General features: G+C 40.1%; 1 protein-coding gene across 4 annotated transcripts in view; it reads right to left on the bottom strand.

The window, feature by feature from the left end:
• LOC126106847 (pyruvate carboxylase, mitochondrial) overlaps positions 1 to 18268 on the bottom strand; it is a 183017-nt gene that overhangs the window by 50366 nt on the left and 114383 nt on the right. For all 4 annotated transcript variants that reach the window (XM_049913241.1, XM_049913243.1, XM_049913242.1 and 1 more), the window contains exons 7-9: positions 11955 to 12118; positions 7499 to 7661; positions 3232 to 3414 (exon numbers count right to left, since the gene is read on the bottom strand). In XM_049913241.1, the coding sequence (XP_049769198.1) occupies positions 3232 to 3414; positions 7499 to 7661; positions 11955 to 12118 (510 nt within the window). The remainder of the gene's footprint in view (positions 1 to 3231; positions 3415 to 7498; positions 7662 to 11954; positions 12119 to 18268) is intronic.

Genomic DNA, 18268 nt, shown 5'->3' with positions numbered 1-18268 from the left:
ATACAGAGTTTCATTATGGCAGCCTCAAGGTAGCTGAAAAATATCTGTTCCCAAATATAAATGTTAAGCAACAGGGCAATTTTTTGTTTTTAGTTATGGTTTAGGTTATGGTCAAACTGTAGAAAATGTTATATACATTAAACTGAAAATAATGGACATAAAACAAATATGCAAAAATGACAACAAACTAGCAAAAAATTACAGCAACTGAACAGCCAGACACTATTAACTGAACAGCTCCATCATAGTTCTATATCCAAGGGCCTTAACCATGTAAAAGCCTTTGGAGAAGCCTTTTATAAAATTGCTCCAGTATTCTAGAAATCATCTTTTAGGACATTCACAGATAATGTGGTCTAATGATTGCTCCATTTTGCATGTCACACTGAGGGCTGTGTGTGGTCCCTTTTATAAATGAGTTCTTTGTATCTTGCATGCCTCGTTCTGATGCATTTGAGTCAACTCCTGAGTTTTCTTACCAGCTGCACTCCTGCATGTGGTACAGCTAGGTCAATCTGTTGAATTAGTTTAATTACCTGTTGGCTTTTCTCAGTTCTTCAGCAGGTGTTTGATAATGAACCTTAAGGTGAGCCACTTGCGCTGGTGAATGTCAGGAAAATCATTAGACAAATGTCATCCAAAGAACCAGAGACAGGAGTCAACAAGCAATATGTCAACAAGTGGCTATGAAAGTCTCAAAATTCTGCATTGTTGGATTAGATGTCCCGAAAACACTTAAATTGCAAGGAGCAGATTGGTGGAGACTGCTGACATCCCACACAGGTTTCTAGATCCAAGCCATGTATGGAGAAGGTGAGAAGCAACTCTGCTGATCGGAGAGTTTCTAGGAGTTGAGCCATTGTACACATTGCTACATCCATGGTCCACTGCCTGTTGTCCTCCATGATCTAGTGATGCTATATAATACAAGACATGATGCCAGGGAACTAGTTTTGACTTTAGCACACAGTGAAACTTCAGCATCAGGGGTGACATTTTAATTTATTACCTCTTTCTTACACATTTTGCAGACAGGATCTTCACATACCACTGAACGTACCTGTAAATTTTATCATTGTATGAGAGGCGAAGGAGGATGAGGAGGAGATTAGCATTTAACATCCCGCCAACAGAGATGTCATAGAGATGGAGCAGAAGCTCGAATTAGGGAAGGATGGGGAAGGAAATCAGCTGTGTCCCTTCAAAGGAACCATCCCGGCATTTGCCTGAAACGATATAGGGAAATAACAGAAAACCTGAATCGGGATGGCACGACTCAGATCTGAGCCGTCGTCCTACCGAATGTGAGTCCAATGTGTTAACAACTGTGCCACCTCGCTCGGTCACTGTATGACACATAGTTTAGGAGATATGATGTCAAACATTTAGATGCAGGAAAAAATAGCTCAAAACAGTAACTTATTTGTAAAGTAATCAGATAATTGGAGCTGTTTTATACATGGGAGTCTGATTCTTTAAAGAACTGAGTTACTGGTTAGTAATAGTTGAAATGTGACCATATTTTGGATGTAGAAAAATATGGTATATGGTACACACTTATTAATCTATTGGCAACAGAGACCATTTTCAGCCCGAAGAGTAACGGTGGCAGGAAATATATCGTGCAGATAACAAATGCTTTCCTCAAAACATTTGTCATGCTCTTTGGAAGGTGCTTTTGATTGGGACACTTAAAATGGAGTACTGGCACTAACAGGCAACCAAGACAGCTCACTAATACAAGGTTATCATGTAGAACAAAGTGGGAATTACATCAAAACGTTAAGGAAAGGAACAACTGAACTGCAGTAGTCCATTACAAACAGCATTCAAGGTGCTTAAAATGTCATTTGAAAGCCAAAAGGCAGGTGGTATGCAAACAGAATAGCTAATTGTATGATTATATTAAAACTATATGGTCAGTCATTAACGAAATGTCTTGCCAACAACACAAGTTTGAAGATGTTAAGTCAAGCGGTGGCAGAACACACATGTAAAAGACTTATTATTGGCAAGCTTTTAGAGACAATGGGAAGGAAGAAGGGTGAAGGAAAGGACTGGAAATGTCTAGGAAAAGGGGTAGTTTTTGGGAAAGTCACCCAGAATCACGCATCAACGGAGACAACCGTACGGTCTTTCCTTCTCATCCCATATGGTAAGTCTCCCCTAATGTGCGGCTCTGGATAACTTTCCCGAAATCTGTCACTTTCCCTAGAAGTCTCCAGTCCTTTTCCTTCACCCTTCTTCCTTCCCCTTCAACCCTTCTGGCTGAAGAAGAAGCTACTGGCTCCAAAAGCTTGCTAATTACAACAGCCTTTGTGTGTGTTCTACTGCCGCTTGATGAGTAGATTCTTTTTATCCATACAGTTAAATAATGTTGTCAAGACATTTTTGTTACTGGTTAAGTCAGATGTAAGTACAATATTTAACAATCACTTTATGAATATAGCAAGTGAACTGAATAAGAACTTTGTTTCTACAAGGAATCATATAACACTCTTAGAAAATGACTTTTCAAGCTCCAATCAGAAATACACCTGTGATACTGGCAACGGAGACATTGAGTTAATAATTAAATTACTGAAGGTTAAGGACTCTCATGGATATGATGAGGTATCTAGCAGGATACTACTAAATCATTGTGCTTTTGTTAGCCTAGTACTTATAATGAGCAAGGAGACCACAAAGCAATCAGATTTTTTTTAAGTAGTGAAATTTGGAACTCATTGTGCCCAAGCAGTTCATTGCAACTTTCAAAAATTCTCGACAAAATTGACTTTGAAGTTTTCTGAGTGTCCTTAATACCCTACGGCATGGCACAGTTGTGTTTTGCAATGGTTGCACGTTGGTTTGGTAGAATGCCCGGGTTAAATTTGTGGCAGTTGTAAAATTTTAAGCAAAGGTGCAAATTCCATGAACATTTCCATGAAGTGTAAAATACATAACAATGAAAAAAATTAATGTGTATTTTTAATTTAAAATATCTTTATAAAAGATCAATAATTAAGAATTCACATTTGCAAAGAAAACTGGATTTTTTGGGGCAATCCAATGTAATTAAAAATAAGAAGTCCTGTATTTTTCATAAAACTGACAGTTATATATCTGTTAATTTACATTTATTTGACGAATTTTATATGTAGATGTTGTAGGTATTCCAACAGGAAAAAGGGAGGCGGAGAGGGAAGCATACTCAGAAATTCTGACATACTCCTAAAAATAAGTTCTTACCTTGACTCCTCGCACACGGAATTCTCTCAGAGCTCTGTTCATCTTAGCTGAAGATGACTGCAGGTCATGAGCATGCGAGATGACTTTCACAAGGAGGGAATCGTAGTAAGGGGAAATGATGGCTCCGGCAAAGGCAGACGCCCCATCCAGACGAATTCCCATACCTTCTCCACTCCGGAACACCTGGTTGCAAGCAAAGTTAACTTGACATTCTTTTCATGGTAAACAAGGAATTAAATCAGCCACCAATAAAACTTTGTTAGTTCAAGCTAGTTACTGCCGGCAGCCTGAGCTGATGTGCCACATGTTCCTAGTAATGGAGCTATTTTTGTGTAACCAATGAAGACAGACGAGCACCAGGTATAAACAGATCACGCTAGGAGGCAAAAATCTTTCAGACACACCCAATGTGCTCTAATTTATGATCTTCACTGACCTATTCAAGAAGGCTTTTTTTAACTGCACACTTTGCTTGAAGACTGGAAGATAAGAGAGGATACATGCACTTACAAAATATACACACACATTAGGATCAGCTTGGATATGGATTTAAGTCCTTTCTGAGAGATATAAGATCCTGTTGAACAGCACAGATGGACAAAATGTATCATCCAACTGGGGTGCTGTTGCTATGGAGTCCCACAGGGCTCCGTGCTTGTACTTTCCATTCCTCACCTTTAACAACAACTGACCAACGCATAGAGCTCGTGCAAGGTTACTTGCCCCACGTGCAGAAAAGCACTCTCATTCTCAGCACTGGCCAAGTCCATTCCTCTGTTCCCATAGAGTGACTACCTCAGCTTGCTTTCGGTTCCATCCCATTATGAATGGAACATTCTCTGCCCACTATGGTACACTGTGGGAATGAAAGTGTGCACATACATGTTGCTCCACAACTTCTCTTAAATGATTTTAAATTGATTTTCAAGCAACTCAAAGCCTCATTTGTCAATTTCATGATTAAATGCCAATTATATTGTTAACGGTCATAGCTATGGTTAAATTTCTACATTAAGTAAGAAACTGCAAGAAATTCGAGTAGTTTACAATAAAAAATAGGGCTCCTATGACTTTGCATTTGGTACATGTATCATCATACATTGCTGCAGGCAAATGGATGTAACATACTGAATTTTTCTTTAAACCTGAGACAAGATCTCTATCTCCAATCTCGAGAAAATGGATTGTACATAATGCATTCACCTTTGATGGTATGTGCAAATGATACCGTGGAAGTGAAATATTCATAATGTCCATCATATGTGATCAATGGTTCGAGACACCAAAATGAATCTTTGGCAAATGAAACATGCAACGCAAAGAATATTTTGCCACATAGCTAACCTGCACAGCTTTATTATCTACTGTGATATACGAGTGATCACAGATTTTTTCAATAAAATAATGTAATTATTTTAAGGCCCATCGACAGCTGGTTCAATGAGATTAGTATGGGTTTGTAACAACATACGTGAAGGAGTCTTACCTATTTTTTTATAAGCTACTGACCTTACTTGTCTGCAATTGTTTGATTAACAGTACTCTGCTTTAAGATTCTGTCGCAACTGCAAAAAAATTTCAATTTACTTCAGGTGTTTGAGCTTTCATGGGTAGTCGATACTCACAGTAGTTAGGTTTTGACCCCTTGATTCTTCAGTAGTACTTAACCTTAGTTATATTCTGGGAGAACCAGCCACAGGCAACAAAACTTTTCCAATGGTCTAAAGAGTGCCATGTGCAGAGTTAACGTACCCTAGGTACTCATGTGGAAACCTCTTTAGAAAACTAGGAATTGTGTCAATAAGCAAATAAATATACTAATTAGTGTTTTTGATTTGCAAAAAACAGTTTCTGTACAATTCGGCAGCTTTTGTGTGCGTGCGCACACGGGGGTGTGTACGTGTGTGCATGGTGCACACGCGGGAACAGGTGCGTGTGCATAGGTGCGTGCTAGCGTGTGCAGGTGGAGTTTACGGGTGCTCAACGGCTAGGTCATCAGCATCCTTACACTTATTAAAACAAACGAATGTGGCTAAAATCTCTGAAATTGTTGCACACTCATGCACTCAAATCGACCACACAATCACTACCTCACATGCTCTAAAAGAACAGAAAGAGTAAAAGTCGCTATAGATGAAGTTAAAATGACAAGGGAGGTAAAAGAAAGGCATGGGCAAATATCACTTGCTGACTAGTTACAAAAAATAGGTGAGCTAGTTACCCTATTAATGCATCAAAACCATCTCCCTAAAATCTTGGGAAAAATGCTGGATGATTCACAAAACTTTAAACTTCTAACCACATTCGTTTGAACATAATTTGAAAGATACATCAGCAAATGTGCTACAGTCCAATGTTTGGAATATAAAACACTGTCCAATAAAATGTGACCCGACCCACAGTGTTCTGTAGCCACATGCACCACACACTCGAGGGTCCTCTCACCAGAGCAAGAAGTCCTGCATCATAGGACTGTGGCCTATGCAAAGATGGCTAAGGAGGACCTCGTCCAGTCAGTGTGTATGGGAGGAGGTATGCCATGGCCGTATTGTGGGCTTTACTTGATGGAGCTTATTGTCTGTCACTTCCAGCCAATCACCATCCCATTGGCACAAGAATCTCAAGCTCAATACCGAGATTATAGCAAGCAGGGGGATGGCACACTGAAATACATGAAAATCACCTCCTTAGCTGCTGGATCTGCCCTTTCATTCCCCGCACTTCACATATGCCCTGGTAGCCAGCAGAAAGACACCTCCTTCCCCAGTCATCGTAGCTGGAGGAGGGCATATTCTGCACTACTTTATCTGCTTGGTATAAACATTTCAGAGCATGAAGGGCACTCAGAGAATCTGAACAGACAAGAAATTTAGCACTGGAAGAATGTCTCGTCTGCTCCAGTGCCCTCTAAATCTGAAGTTCAGAGTGGCAGATGGTTACATCCCGGATTTGTGGTCGTGCTTGGTCAACACTGAGCAACTCCAGCATACACTACAAGTGAATTCCAAGCGACACTGTGGCTTGTGGACAGTCAGAGAACGGTATTCCAGAGGCGGACGAGTCACAGTATGGTATGCAAGAGAAGTCAGAGCTGCGAGGAACTTACGTGTCTGACGCACCATGAGGAGCTGCCGCCGGATGGTAAGTGGCGTTTCCCCAGCCTCAGCACAGAAACTGAATATGGGACTCTGTCCTATAAGCACCCATTACCAGGCAAATCCCCTCATGGTGGACAGCACCAATGACCTTCAAATAAGAAGGCCTCACTGATCCCTATAAAACTGGAGCAAATGTAGCCTAACCTCCCAAAGGTCGGCTTTCAGGTCTCATAAGTGTGGCAACCATGACAATTTGGAGTCAAAAATGAGGCCCAGAAACCTCACTGAGTCTCTAAAATGTAGGATGGTGCCCCTCATAAGCAAGTCAGGTCCCTTATCTGCAGAAAACTGAAATCCCATCTTTGCAGCCCATTCCTCCAACCGCCACAATATAAGTTGCAATGGGCGGATCACTGCTGCAACAATGGAGGAGGAACAGAAAACAGCAGAGTCTGTCCACAAATATGAAGCACTGCACAGGACAACTCATTGCAGATGTAGTACTGTTTATGGCTATGTTGGCAATTTTCTCAGAAAAGCAATAAAACAAGGACATAGCTTGGCCTAAGATGTGTCCAGAAGAACGTTAACATGGTGCAGAAAGATGTGCAACACACCAGCATAAAAGAATTCAAATGCTCTCCCTTTCAAAATTAAATCTGCTGTCAACAAATCAACAACATTTAAACAACTTTTCAAGCAGTTCATAGTGGTAAAATCAATCTATATGTTATTTCAATATATAAATCAATAGGAATTACATGCTTAGACTGTCATAATTCACATTTCTGACTTTCTGCCTGATATATGTTTGTGTTTTTACTCTACATCTTAAAAGTCTACGAACATTTAACTGAAAACAACTCTACGACAAATAACATTCTGTACAATTTCTTTATTATCTGATAAAATGTGGTCTTTACTAAGTTTATGATCTGTTTGTCTTTAGTGTAAAATGTGTGAAGGGCAAACATAATGTTGTTCATGGAAAATTATACCTACTCATGAACTTTTATCATTTGTGATAGCATGTAAGGCTTTTCTTCCATCTACACAAAAGGATAATGGGAGACTGAAAATCTCAAAGATTTTGTTAAATGAGTTTACCAAATTTACATGGTTGTTATATGTCTAAATACATCCCTGAACCATTGTCATATTTTACTTGCCTCAATACGCCCCGTGTCGGGTTGGAAGTTCTTGGCAGGGTCCTCCGTGGTCACACGGCACTGGATTGCACAGCCCTGGGGGTGAATCTTATCCTGAGACATTCCCAGCTCTGGAAGAGTCATCCCTTCAGCAATACGGATTTGCGACTGGACAAGGTCAATTCTGGGAAAATGGATATTTGTCAGTAATTAAATAGCATGAGGAACATTTTTTGATAATTATTTGATAATAATTGTAATGTACAGGGTTATTACAAACGATTGAAGCGATTTCACAGCTCTACAATAACTTTATTATTTGAGATATTTTCACAATGCTTTGCACACACATACAAAAACTCAAAAAGTTTTTTTAGGCATTCACAAATGTTCGATATGTGCCCCTTAAGTGATTCGGCAGACACCAAGCCGATGATCAAGTTCCTCCCACACTCGGCGCAGCATGTCCCCATCAATGAGTTCGAAACGGTAAGGCTTCTGCTTTAGCCTTTTCCGTAAGATTTTCCAAACCGTCGGCTGTGGTACGTTTAGCTCCCTGCTTGCTTTATTCATCGACTTCCACGGGCTACGCGCTTTATTCATCGACTTCCACGGGCTACGCGTGAAACTTGCCCGCACGCGTTCAACCGTTTCTTCGCTCACTGCAGGCCGACCCGTTGATTTCCCCTTACAGAGGCATCCAGAAGCTTTAAACTGCGCATACCATCGCCGAATGGAGTTAGCAGTTGGTGGATCTTTGTTGAACTTCGTCCTGAAGTGTCGTTGCACTGTTATGACTGACTGATGTGAGTGCATTTCAAGCACAACATATGCTTTCTCGGCTCCTGTCGCCATTTTGTCTCACTGCGCTCTTGAGCGCTCTGGCAGCAGAAACCTGAAGTGCGGCTTCAGCCGAACAAAACTTTACGAGTTTTTCTACGTATCTGTAGTGTGTCGTGACCATATGTCAATGAATGGAGCTCCAGTGAATTTATGAAATCGCTTCAATCATTTTGTAATAGCCCTGTATATGAGAAACCATAAGCAAAAATATCCAAGAAACATCTTTTCAATTGTAGATGAACAATGGGTAGCACATAAAATCACATTTAAAAAAACAAAATTTCGAAGTAGTTTTAGAGCTTTCATTATCATCCTGGCTGCAGTGAAACTCTTTGTCCTTTTAAATGTGTGTGTGTTTTACCAACCATTAATATGGAAAAGAGTGGTACATTATCTCATTTATTTTGTCATATTTGTTACTGGAAGGAGCAGTTCAGTGTGTACTTGTCAGTACATCTTAACCATGTAAAAACTGATTGAAGGTCAGTCTAATGAGCACCGTAGGGATGGCGGGAGACAAGAGTCCTGTCTGGCTGGGTGTGCAGGTACTAGATGGTGTCCTGACGAGACTGTCAGGTGCAGCGTTGGAAGGCGGGGTGTGGGCTGGAAAAATGAGAGGAGCAGGAAAAGGAGAGGAGAGGAGAGGAGAGCAGAGGAAAAGGAGAGGAAAGGGCAAAGGACAGGCAAGTGTATTGGCAGTAGGTGGCACTAATTGAGGATGTGAAAAGGGAGGAAGTGATAGGACAGAGGGGGCAGAAGCTGTTGGTTATGGGATGTGGGAACAGTAGGTTACCATAGGTTGAGGCCAGGATAACTTCATGAGCAGAGAATGTGTTGTAAGGATAACTCTGATGTTCACAGTTCAGAAAAGCTGGTGGTGGAAGGGAGGATCCAGATTGATCAGGTTGTGAAGCAGCCATTGAAATCAAGCATGTTATGTTCAGTTGCACGACTTGTCACAGGGTGGTCTAGTTCGCTCTTGGCCACAGTTTGGTGGTGGTCATTCATCCTGGTGGTGTAGGTAACGACAGCGTATGTTTTGTCGCCTTGCCGCTGCTGTCCGGTAAGGCGTGTACTTTTGACAAGTTTCCTTGATTTGTAGGTCGATTGGTGTTTCTTCTACTCTGGCAATAGTTGTTCCTTTCTCCTTTTGGATGTTCTAAACACAGCATTCTGAGGACATAGTTCTGATCGCCAGTTCCAGCTTTGGCATGGTGTTCCATCGTTGCATTGGTTATCGGATGTTAGGTAGCTTCAGCAAATTATCATTGGTCATTTGTTAGACTGCCACTAGTCTGAGTTTCCATCTTGTGAAGTGATTGCAACTCTTGCCTCCCTTTCTCATCACTCGCGAAAATGTTTTTGGCCTGACCTACTCAGAGGTCGATTCCTGGAGCACCGACTGTGACTAGCCCTTGCGTTTTATTATTGTGATATTATTTTATTATTGTATTACCAAGTCACCATCATTTGTCTTGCCTGTATTTTAAATTAACTTTTGCTACTGCCTTGTGTTTGACAGTATGTTTGTTAAATTTTTTTTAATAATTGCCATTCTTGGCGTTAAAGGCCTTAAGCCGTGACTGTCGCTACTTGTCTTAAAATTCTAATGTGGTAATTTTATTTTAGCAGTTAAGGTTAAGACCTTGGTGATTTGTTTTCAGTATTTTAATAACAGTAGTTTGTAAGTTGCAACAAGTTAAACAATTCTTAATTTATTGCCTTTAAGGCCTTTAGCTGTGAAACAATTCTTAAATTATTGCCATTATTTTAATTTGTTGTTGATTTTAAATAAATTGTGTGTGCTTAAAGAAAAGCCAACCAATAGTAACTGATTATGGCCCCATGCACAATTCTAACCGAATCCTACCTTCCTTGACCACAAGGTCTCATGGATTCATAGAAAATCATAGCAAACACATGTACTTCAAAACATTGAAACAAAATCAAAGCATTTTGTTCTAAAGTTAATGCTGATTACAGTTGATTTATATGAAATGTTACATTATATTATATTTTCAGCAGCTGTACTGAAGGATTATGCAAATGTGCAAGCTTTTAGCACAATTTTCTTCTTCTTCTTCTTCTTCTTCTTCTTCTTCTTCTGCAGAAGGTTTGAAGGGAAAGGAATGAGGAAGATGAACTGGCGAGGTTTAGGAAATTGGGAGAGTTATGGAAAAGTCACCCAGAATCCTGGGTCAGGGGAGACTTACCCTGACCCAGGGTTCTGGGAATCTTTTCCTTAACTATCTCTGTTTCCAAAATCCCACCAGCCCTTTTCCTCCATTTCTCTTCCTTTCAAACCTTACGCCAGAAGGAGCCTCTGGTTCCAAAAGCTTGGATATTTCCATAACCTGAACGTTTCTCCTGCTGCCACTTGGGAGTAGATTTTTTAAATTTTTAAATTTTTTTTTAAATCTATGCACTCATACTTTCAAAAATTGATTACTTCAATACAACTGGATATTTATAATGAGCAGTTGACAATTATTCACCAGTTACCAAATTAATATTCTAAAAGACAAGTGAATTAATCAAAATCAGTTATTTAAAATTCAAGAAGATATTGACAACGTATCTTCTGTGGTACTTCAAGAACTACTGCAGAAAGATTTCCTTGTTGAAACCACTATCTTTCACTTGTTTGCATTATATTTTATGCCATACTCTTGTGAAGCTTCTTCCGACACATGTAATTATTTCTGTACTTCATCCTTGATGTACTCCCCCCCCTCCCCCCCAAAAAAATCAAACCTGTGATGTCACCTCCTAATGCCCACCCGACACCCAGTTCTGACAACGTGCTTGCTTAGCGTGTGCAGCCATTGCCATGGATGCAGCATTGGCAATGGCTGTAATGCGGACATGCGGACTAGTATGCCTCCACAGCACAAACCAGCTCCTGCCAGCAGTAGTGCAAAAGGAAAGCCATGCTCCCAGAAACCAGCTAACACAAGCTGTCACAAGTGCTAAATGACATTTGTACCAGGAGCTCTTCAAGACATCCGGAGTCCTCTATGTCCCAGCATCAAGTGAACAGCCCAAGCATTCTGTGCATCATCAAATGCTAAGATAAACTTTTGCAAACATTGTTTGGTTCTCTCTCTAGCTCATCGATTGGAATGTCTGTATTCACGTGCTATGTAACCTGGACTGTCTACCCCCTCAACAGCTATTTATATTTCTGTGTACAGTGTTATGCATTTGATATGTACCTGGTTCACTGTGCCCTGCTTCTTGACTGCAGAGCCTGCCTTAACAATTCCTTGTTAAGTTTGGATTAGTATGCTTCACAAACTGCCAGCAAACACTGTAGCTGTCATCCTGTATCTGATTTCTCTGGCCACTTATGCCATCGTTTAATCCATTGACACTATGAAAACTAACAGGTAGTACACATCCTTGTTTCATATCATTTCTCTGCTCCCAGTACTCCCCTCTTCTATCTTATACAGTACGAACACAACTTTACATTTCCCTGCAGCAAATCTTTGTCCCACTGGCATAACAATAAGCACAACATATAATGCAGATTAAAATATAACAAACAAAAAATAATCACCTTTTAGAACATTCTGTAAGATTAACAACTTTGCTTACAGCTGTACCATTACAAGAACTCAAAATAACTTACCCAGTAATCTCCTCCGTAACCGTGTGCTCTACTTGAAGCCTGGCGTTCACCTCAATGAAGTAGAAATTGCCTTGTTCGTCCAGTAGGTACTCAACAGTACCAGCATTCTCATAGCCAACATGTTTTGCCAAATTCACAGCCTGAGTGGTCATCCTATCCCGAACCTGCAATAAGTAAGATATACCATCCATTATGTAATATAAAACTTCGGCTCTCACTCAAACTCCCAAACACTAAAATAGGCAACAGGATATGGCTTAGAACATGTTTCTAAATTGGTATGTTGTAATGGGAATGACATGGAGCAAACTGCCATTAGTACTGAAGCTCTCTGAATCCAAATGATGTGATTCTGCTTTGCCCTATCTTAAAATAATAATAAACTGTCGAAAACCTGAGGAACTGCAGCTGAAGATGTTTGTGGGGTAAACAGCATATCTTGCCAGTATAGGATATGAAATACTAAAGCTAGTCTGATCATAACAGCACTAACAAATATGTTGTTTGGACCTAATCACTTTTCAACCTACACTACAACCAAAATGTATTTAATAAGAAAACAAATGAGAAGCAGTTTTATAAATTCCCTCAGATAGTGAAGCACATTAAAGTAAATGCTTTCACAACTCACGGATGCATGCTGGTACTGGATTAACAATAGGGACCAGTATGTCAGCCACTGTGGATGTGGTTTTTAGGCAGTCTAGGTGACTATCGGACTGGTTACAAAGTTACACAATTTGCAAATACTGTGATGAACATCGTAACATTGACCAAGTGATGTACACTAATGCACGCAGAATGTACGAGGGACACGCCAAAAGAAATGCACACTTTTTTTTTTTTAATCCATCTTTTATTCTACATGTTTGAAAGTTTTACAGTGTGTAGATACATCCTCTAGGAACAATATTTTCATTTCTCCACATAATTTCCATCCCTCTCAACTGCCTTACACCATCCTGGAACCAGCATCTGTATACCCGCACGGTAAAATTCTGGACCAACCTGTTGGAGCCACTGTTTGGCAGCGTGCACGTGGGAGTCATCATCTTCAAACCTTGTTCCACATAGAGTGTCTTTCAGTTTCCCAAAGAGATGATAGTCACATGGAGCCAGGTCAGGACTGTAAGGTGTGTGTTTCAGTGTTGTCCATCCTAGTTTTGTAATTGCTTCCATGGTTTTTTGACTGACATGTGGCCGTGCATTGTCGTGCAACAGCAAAACATTCTGCTTTTGCCGATGTGGTTGAACACAACTCAGCTGAGCTTGAAGTTTCTTCAGTGTCATCGCATATGCATCAGAATTTATGGTGGTTCCACTTGGCATGATGTCTACAAGCAAGAGTCCTTCGGAATTGAAAAACACCGTAGCCATAACTTTTCCAACAGAAAGTGTGATTTTGAATTTTTTTTCTTGGGTGAATTTGCATGATGCCACTCCACTGATTGCCTCTTCATCTCTGGTGAAAAATGATGGAGCAATGTTCCATCACCTGCCACAATTCTTCTAAGATATTCATCTCCACCATTCTCGTAATGTTCCAAAAGTTCGCTGCATACCGTTTTTCTTGTTTCTTTGTGAGCCACTGTCAACATCCTGGGAACCCACCCGGCAAAAACCTTTTTTAACGCCAACACTTTCAGTATTTTGCAAACACTTCCTTCCCCTATCCCAACATAGCACGACAATTCGTTCTTTGTGATGCGTCTGTCAGCAGTCACCAATTCGTTAACACTCTGCACATTGTCTGGAGTGTGTGCAGTACGAGGCCTGCCGCTGCAAGGACAATCCTCAATATTGCCGTGCCCACTTTCATCACATAACCTGCTTGCCCACCGACTAACTGTACTGCGATCGACAGCAGCATCTCCATACCCCATTTTCAACCTCTTGTGGATGTTTCCCTCTGTCTCGTTTTCACAGCACAGGAATTCTATGACAGCATGTTGCTTCTGACGAACGTCAAGTGTAGCAGCCATCTCGAAGACATCTGTGACAGCGCCACTCACGGGAACAAGTTTAGTTAAGTTTGAAAACAAGTGGGAGGGATGTATCTACACATGCAGAATGAAAACTGTATTTTTACAAAAATAGTGTGCATTCCTTTTGGAGTGACCCTCGTACATTCCTCCCCTTGGGGGAGGGGGCTGGGGGAGTGCAGGAGTAGCTTTAAGGCTGCTTTCACACTGGCGGCTTCATCAAAGTGATTCAGTTGCATGGTTCAATCACTGTAATGTGTGACTATCACGCATTTGATCCGTGTGGTTGAATTGTCAGGTATGTGACTAAACCATGTGGCAGAATCTCTGTGGCAACAGGTCCATGTGCTTCTGTGAGCCAATTATAAAATGGATTATGATGATGAAGTGTTGTTTTCACTTTGTTATTGAGAAGAAAATGATGCCACAGATGTCAACAGCAGTACTAGACTCACCCTATGTTAACTGCCTGAGAGACATGGACATTTATCTTGCAATTTATTTGGAAGTGAAAGAAAATTGCAAAATTCTTTAACTATTTCAGAATGTCTATGATACTGCAGGTTGTTGAGTGTACACCACTACACAGAGTACATTTTTGGGATCCTATCCAGCAAAAGGAGAATATTGCATTGCCTTTTAACAGTGAAGGAAGATTTGTGCAGTAATAATTAGAGCATGTGACATTATACGTAACTCTGTTCATGAAAGAGATGGATTCAAGCTGGATGAAACTTCAGAAATAACACACTGACTTCACAGCGTGATTCCTCACATGCCAGCAATAAAAAAATGCGTCACATAATTTCATCCAGCGAGTACATCTGACTCGAAAAGGAGCTTAAAGTGTGGCAATCTGGCAACACTGTAACCACATGTATGGTAACTAACACTGTCAGCACATATTAGTTGTGCTGTACAGTTGGTGCAGTGGATAGAGTTTTGGGTTAGCGTGCTGGAGGTCGAGGGTTCGATCTGGGGTGCATTTTTTTTTAAATTGCTAATTTCATTCTGACATTTCATTTTGTAATATACACAATTTCTTAGGTCACATGTATCCTAAATTTACAATATTTTGCAAAGCTGAACATAAATACGAGGTTAGACAGATAAGAAACAGGCAGTTGAAACAAATATCTTGTCATAGGACAGAATAACTACAAAACAATATCAATTTCAAGATGCTACAGATGACAGCACAGTACAATAACACAACATCTATTTGTCATTTATATTATATGTAACACGAGCACTCAGAGTCGCACATTAGCAACCAGTGACATGTGCACTCGTCGCAGCAAAGCTGCATCCACAGCAAAAAGAGTAGCATGAACACGTGCTGCCATTACTTCCACATTCATCGGCAGAGTAGAGTACGCGTACTCCTTCAGGTGTTCCCACAGGAAGAAATCCTGGCGATTTAGGTCAGGCAAATGCGGTGGCCATACAACTGGACATCCACGTCTGAGCCATTTCCCTGGAAATGTTCTGTCCAAATACTGTCGCACATTAATTCCAGAGTGTGGAGGTGCACCATCATGTTGGAACCCTATCCTCTGATGAACATGTAGTGGAACATCCTTCAGCGCATCAGGCAGATAGTTTGAGAGGAATGCATGATACCTTATTTGCAGTCAACCGGTCAGGCAACATGTAGCATCTCAAACATCTGTTGTCCAATATTCCAGTTGAGACATTTATACCAAAGCAAACTTGATATCTATGGTTGTGAGCGACATGCGGGTTAGCCTCGCACAATGGTGGGCATTGTGCATATTGAAGACACCCTCACGAGTGAATGCTGCTTCATCCAATATTATTATTCTGTTCACAAAGTCACCATTGGGTTCCTGTTGTTGTTGGAACCATTCACAGAACTGTATCCGCTGATGATGATCTGCAGGATGCAATTGTTGTGTGAAAGCATAATGATAGGGGTGTAGCACATGCAGCACGTTAACCACCATGGGTTGCGAGACACGCAGCCACCTTGCCACGCTACATGCACTTCACTGAGGTTCTTTATGTATGACCTTCAGAATAGCTTCCTCAGTAGCTGGAGTCTGGCCAGTCCGTGGATGACCTCTGTCATGCGATGGTGGAAGGAGGGAAACTAACTCCCAAAGGCACAGCTCCAGTCAACGAAACACATTTTTATCTGGACGGCATCAATGAGGATATCTAGCAGCAAAGTCATGAGCAGCAACACCAGCCCGGTTATCAGATGCACCAAGGACCGGAAGCATATCCACATATTCATCGTTTGTGTATGCTATATGTCTGCCAAAATGGTTTAGAGGTTTACAATGAGAAAACTCAATACATGTATGCATGTACATTGGAGCCTTTCACAGGCGCGTTATTCCACTCGCAACTAGTCCCTGTCTGGTGGGCAGCACATACAATATAAACACGCTGTCAGTCCTGTGCACTGTTCCACCTAACGCACATTACCCCTCTGACAAATATTATTCTGCATGATTCATCCAAACACCGCTAATTGTGAAATGTTCAGTTTCAAATTACACTGCTTCCCTCAAGGTAACAGACTATGTTTCCACAATCCCAGTGACAGAATAATAATAATAATAATAATAATAATAATAATAATAATAATAATAATAATAATCTAGGATACAGACAAAAATAGGAATAGATAATACAAATATTAAAGAAGAACTAAAAGAAAAATATAGACAAAGACTAACAAAAATACTGAAAACAGAATTGACAGCAAGAAACAAGACAAAAGTTATAAATACTTATGCTATACCAATATTGACCTAATCATTTGGAGTAGTGAAATGGAGTAACACAGACCTAGAAGCACTCAATACACTTACACGTTCACAATGCCACAAATATAGAATACATCACATACATTCAGCAATAGAAAGATTCACATTAAGCAGAAAGGAAGGAGGAAGGGGATTCATTGACATAAAAAACCTACATTATGGACAGCTAGACAATTTAAGAAAATTCTTTCTAGAACAAGCAGAAACTAGCAAAATACACAAAGCAATCACTCATATAAATACATCGGCTATACACCACTGCAATTTCATAACCACTTCTACAACCCTTCAGATCACATAACATCAACAGATACGAAGAAAGTAAATTGGAAAAAGGAAACACTACATGATGATCACCCGTATCATCTAACACAGCCACACATCGATCAAGACGCATCCAACACGTGGCTAAGGAAAGGCAATATATACAGTGAGACGGAAGGATTCATGATTGCAATACAGGATCAAACAATAAACACCAGATATTACAGCAAGCATATTATTAAAGATCCCAATACCACTACAGATAAATGCAGACTTTGCAAACAACAAATAGAAACAGTAGATCACGTCACAAGTGGATGTACAATACTAGCAAATACAGAATACCCCAGAAGACATGACAATGTAGCAAAAATAATACATCAACAGCTTGCCTTACAACATAAACTTATAAAACAACACGTTCCCACATACAAGTATGCACCACAAAATGTACTGGAGAATGATGAATAAAAATTATACTGGAACAGAACCATTATAACAGAAAAACAACACCACATAACAAACCTGACATCATACTCACCAATAAAAAGAAAAAATTAACACAACTAATCGAAATATCCATACCCAATACAACAAATATACAAAAGAAAACAGGAGAAAAAATTGAAAAATACATCCAACTGGTTGAGGAAGTCAAGGACATGTGGCATCAGGATAAAGTTGACATTATACCAATTATACTATCAACTACAGGAGTCATACCACACAATATCCACCAGTACATCAATGCAATACAGCTACATCCAAACTTTTATATACAATTACAGAAATCCGTAATTATTGATACATGTTCAATTACACAAAAGTTCCTAAATGCAATATAACATATACCGTACAGTTAAAAGGAAGTCACGCTTGATCAAGGTCCGCGTCACTTTCCATTTTTGACCAGACATAACGTCTGAGAAAAGAAAGAAATAATAATAATAATAATAATAATAATAATAATAATAATAATAATGCATTGAGATACATATTAAACAGCATGCAGTTACCAGACTCAATGTTGAAAGGCATAATTAGTGGGACCATGGTGATAACACATACAAATAGTAACCGAGTTTGGACATCATCCGCAAAGCACGTTGCTAGTCCTACTAGTAATTTAAGGCCCTAACAAAATGTAATGGACTTGAATGAGGCAAGAATAATAGATGCTAATAATCTATGAGGCCACTGGAGGAGGTTTCACATCTAGTAGATGAAGTGGTGTGAATAAATCCACGTCCATGATGTGGAAAGGGCTTCT

Source organism: Schistocerca cancellata, chromosome 10 (genome assembly GCF_023864275.1).
Source record: "Schistocerca cancellata isolate TAMUIC-IGC-003103 chromosome 10, iqSchCanc2.1, whole genome shotgun sequence".
Taxonomy (NCBI): domain Eukaryota; kingdom Metazoa; phylum Arthropoda; class Insecta; order Orthoptera; family Acrididae; genus Schistocerca; species Schistocerca cancellata.
The sequence above is the reverse complement of the archived record's forward strand: the minus strand, read 5'-3'. Positions and strand labels throughout refer to the sequence as shown.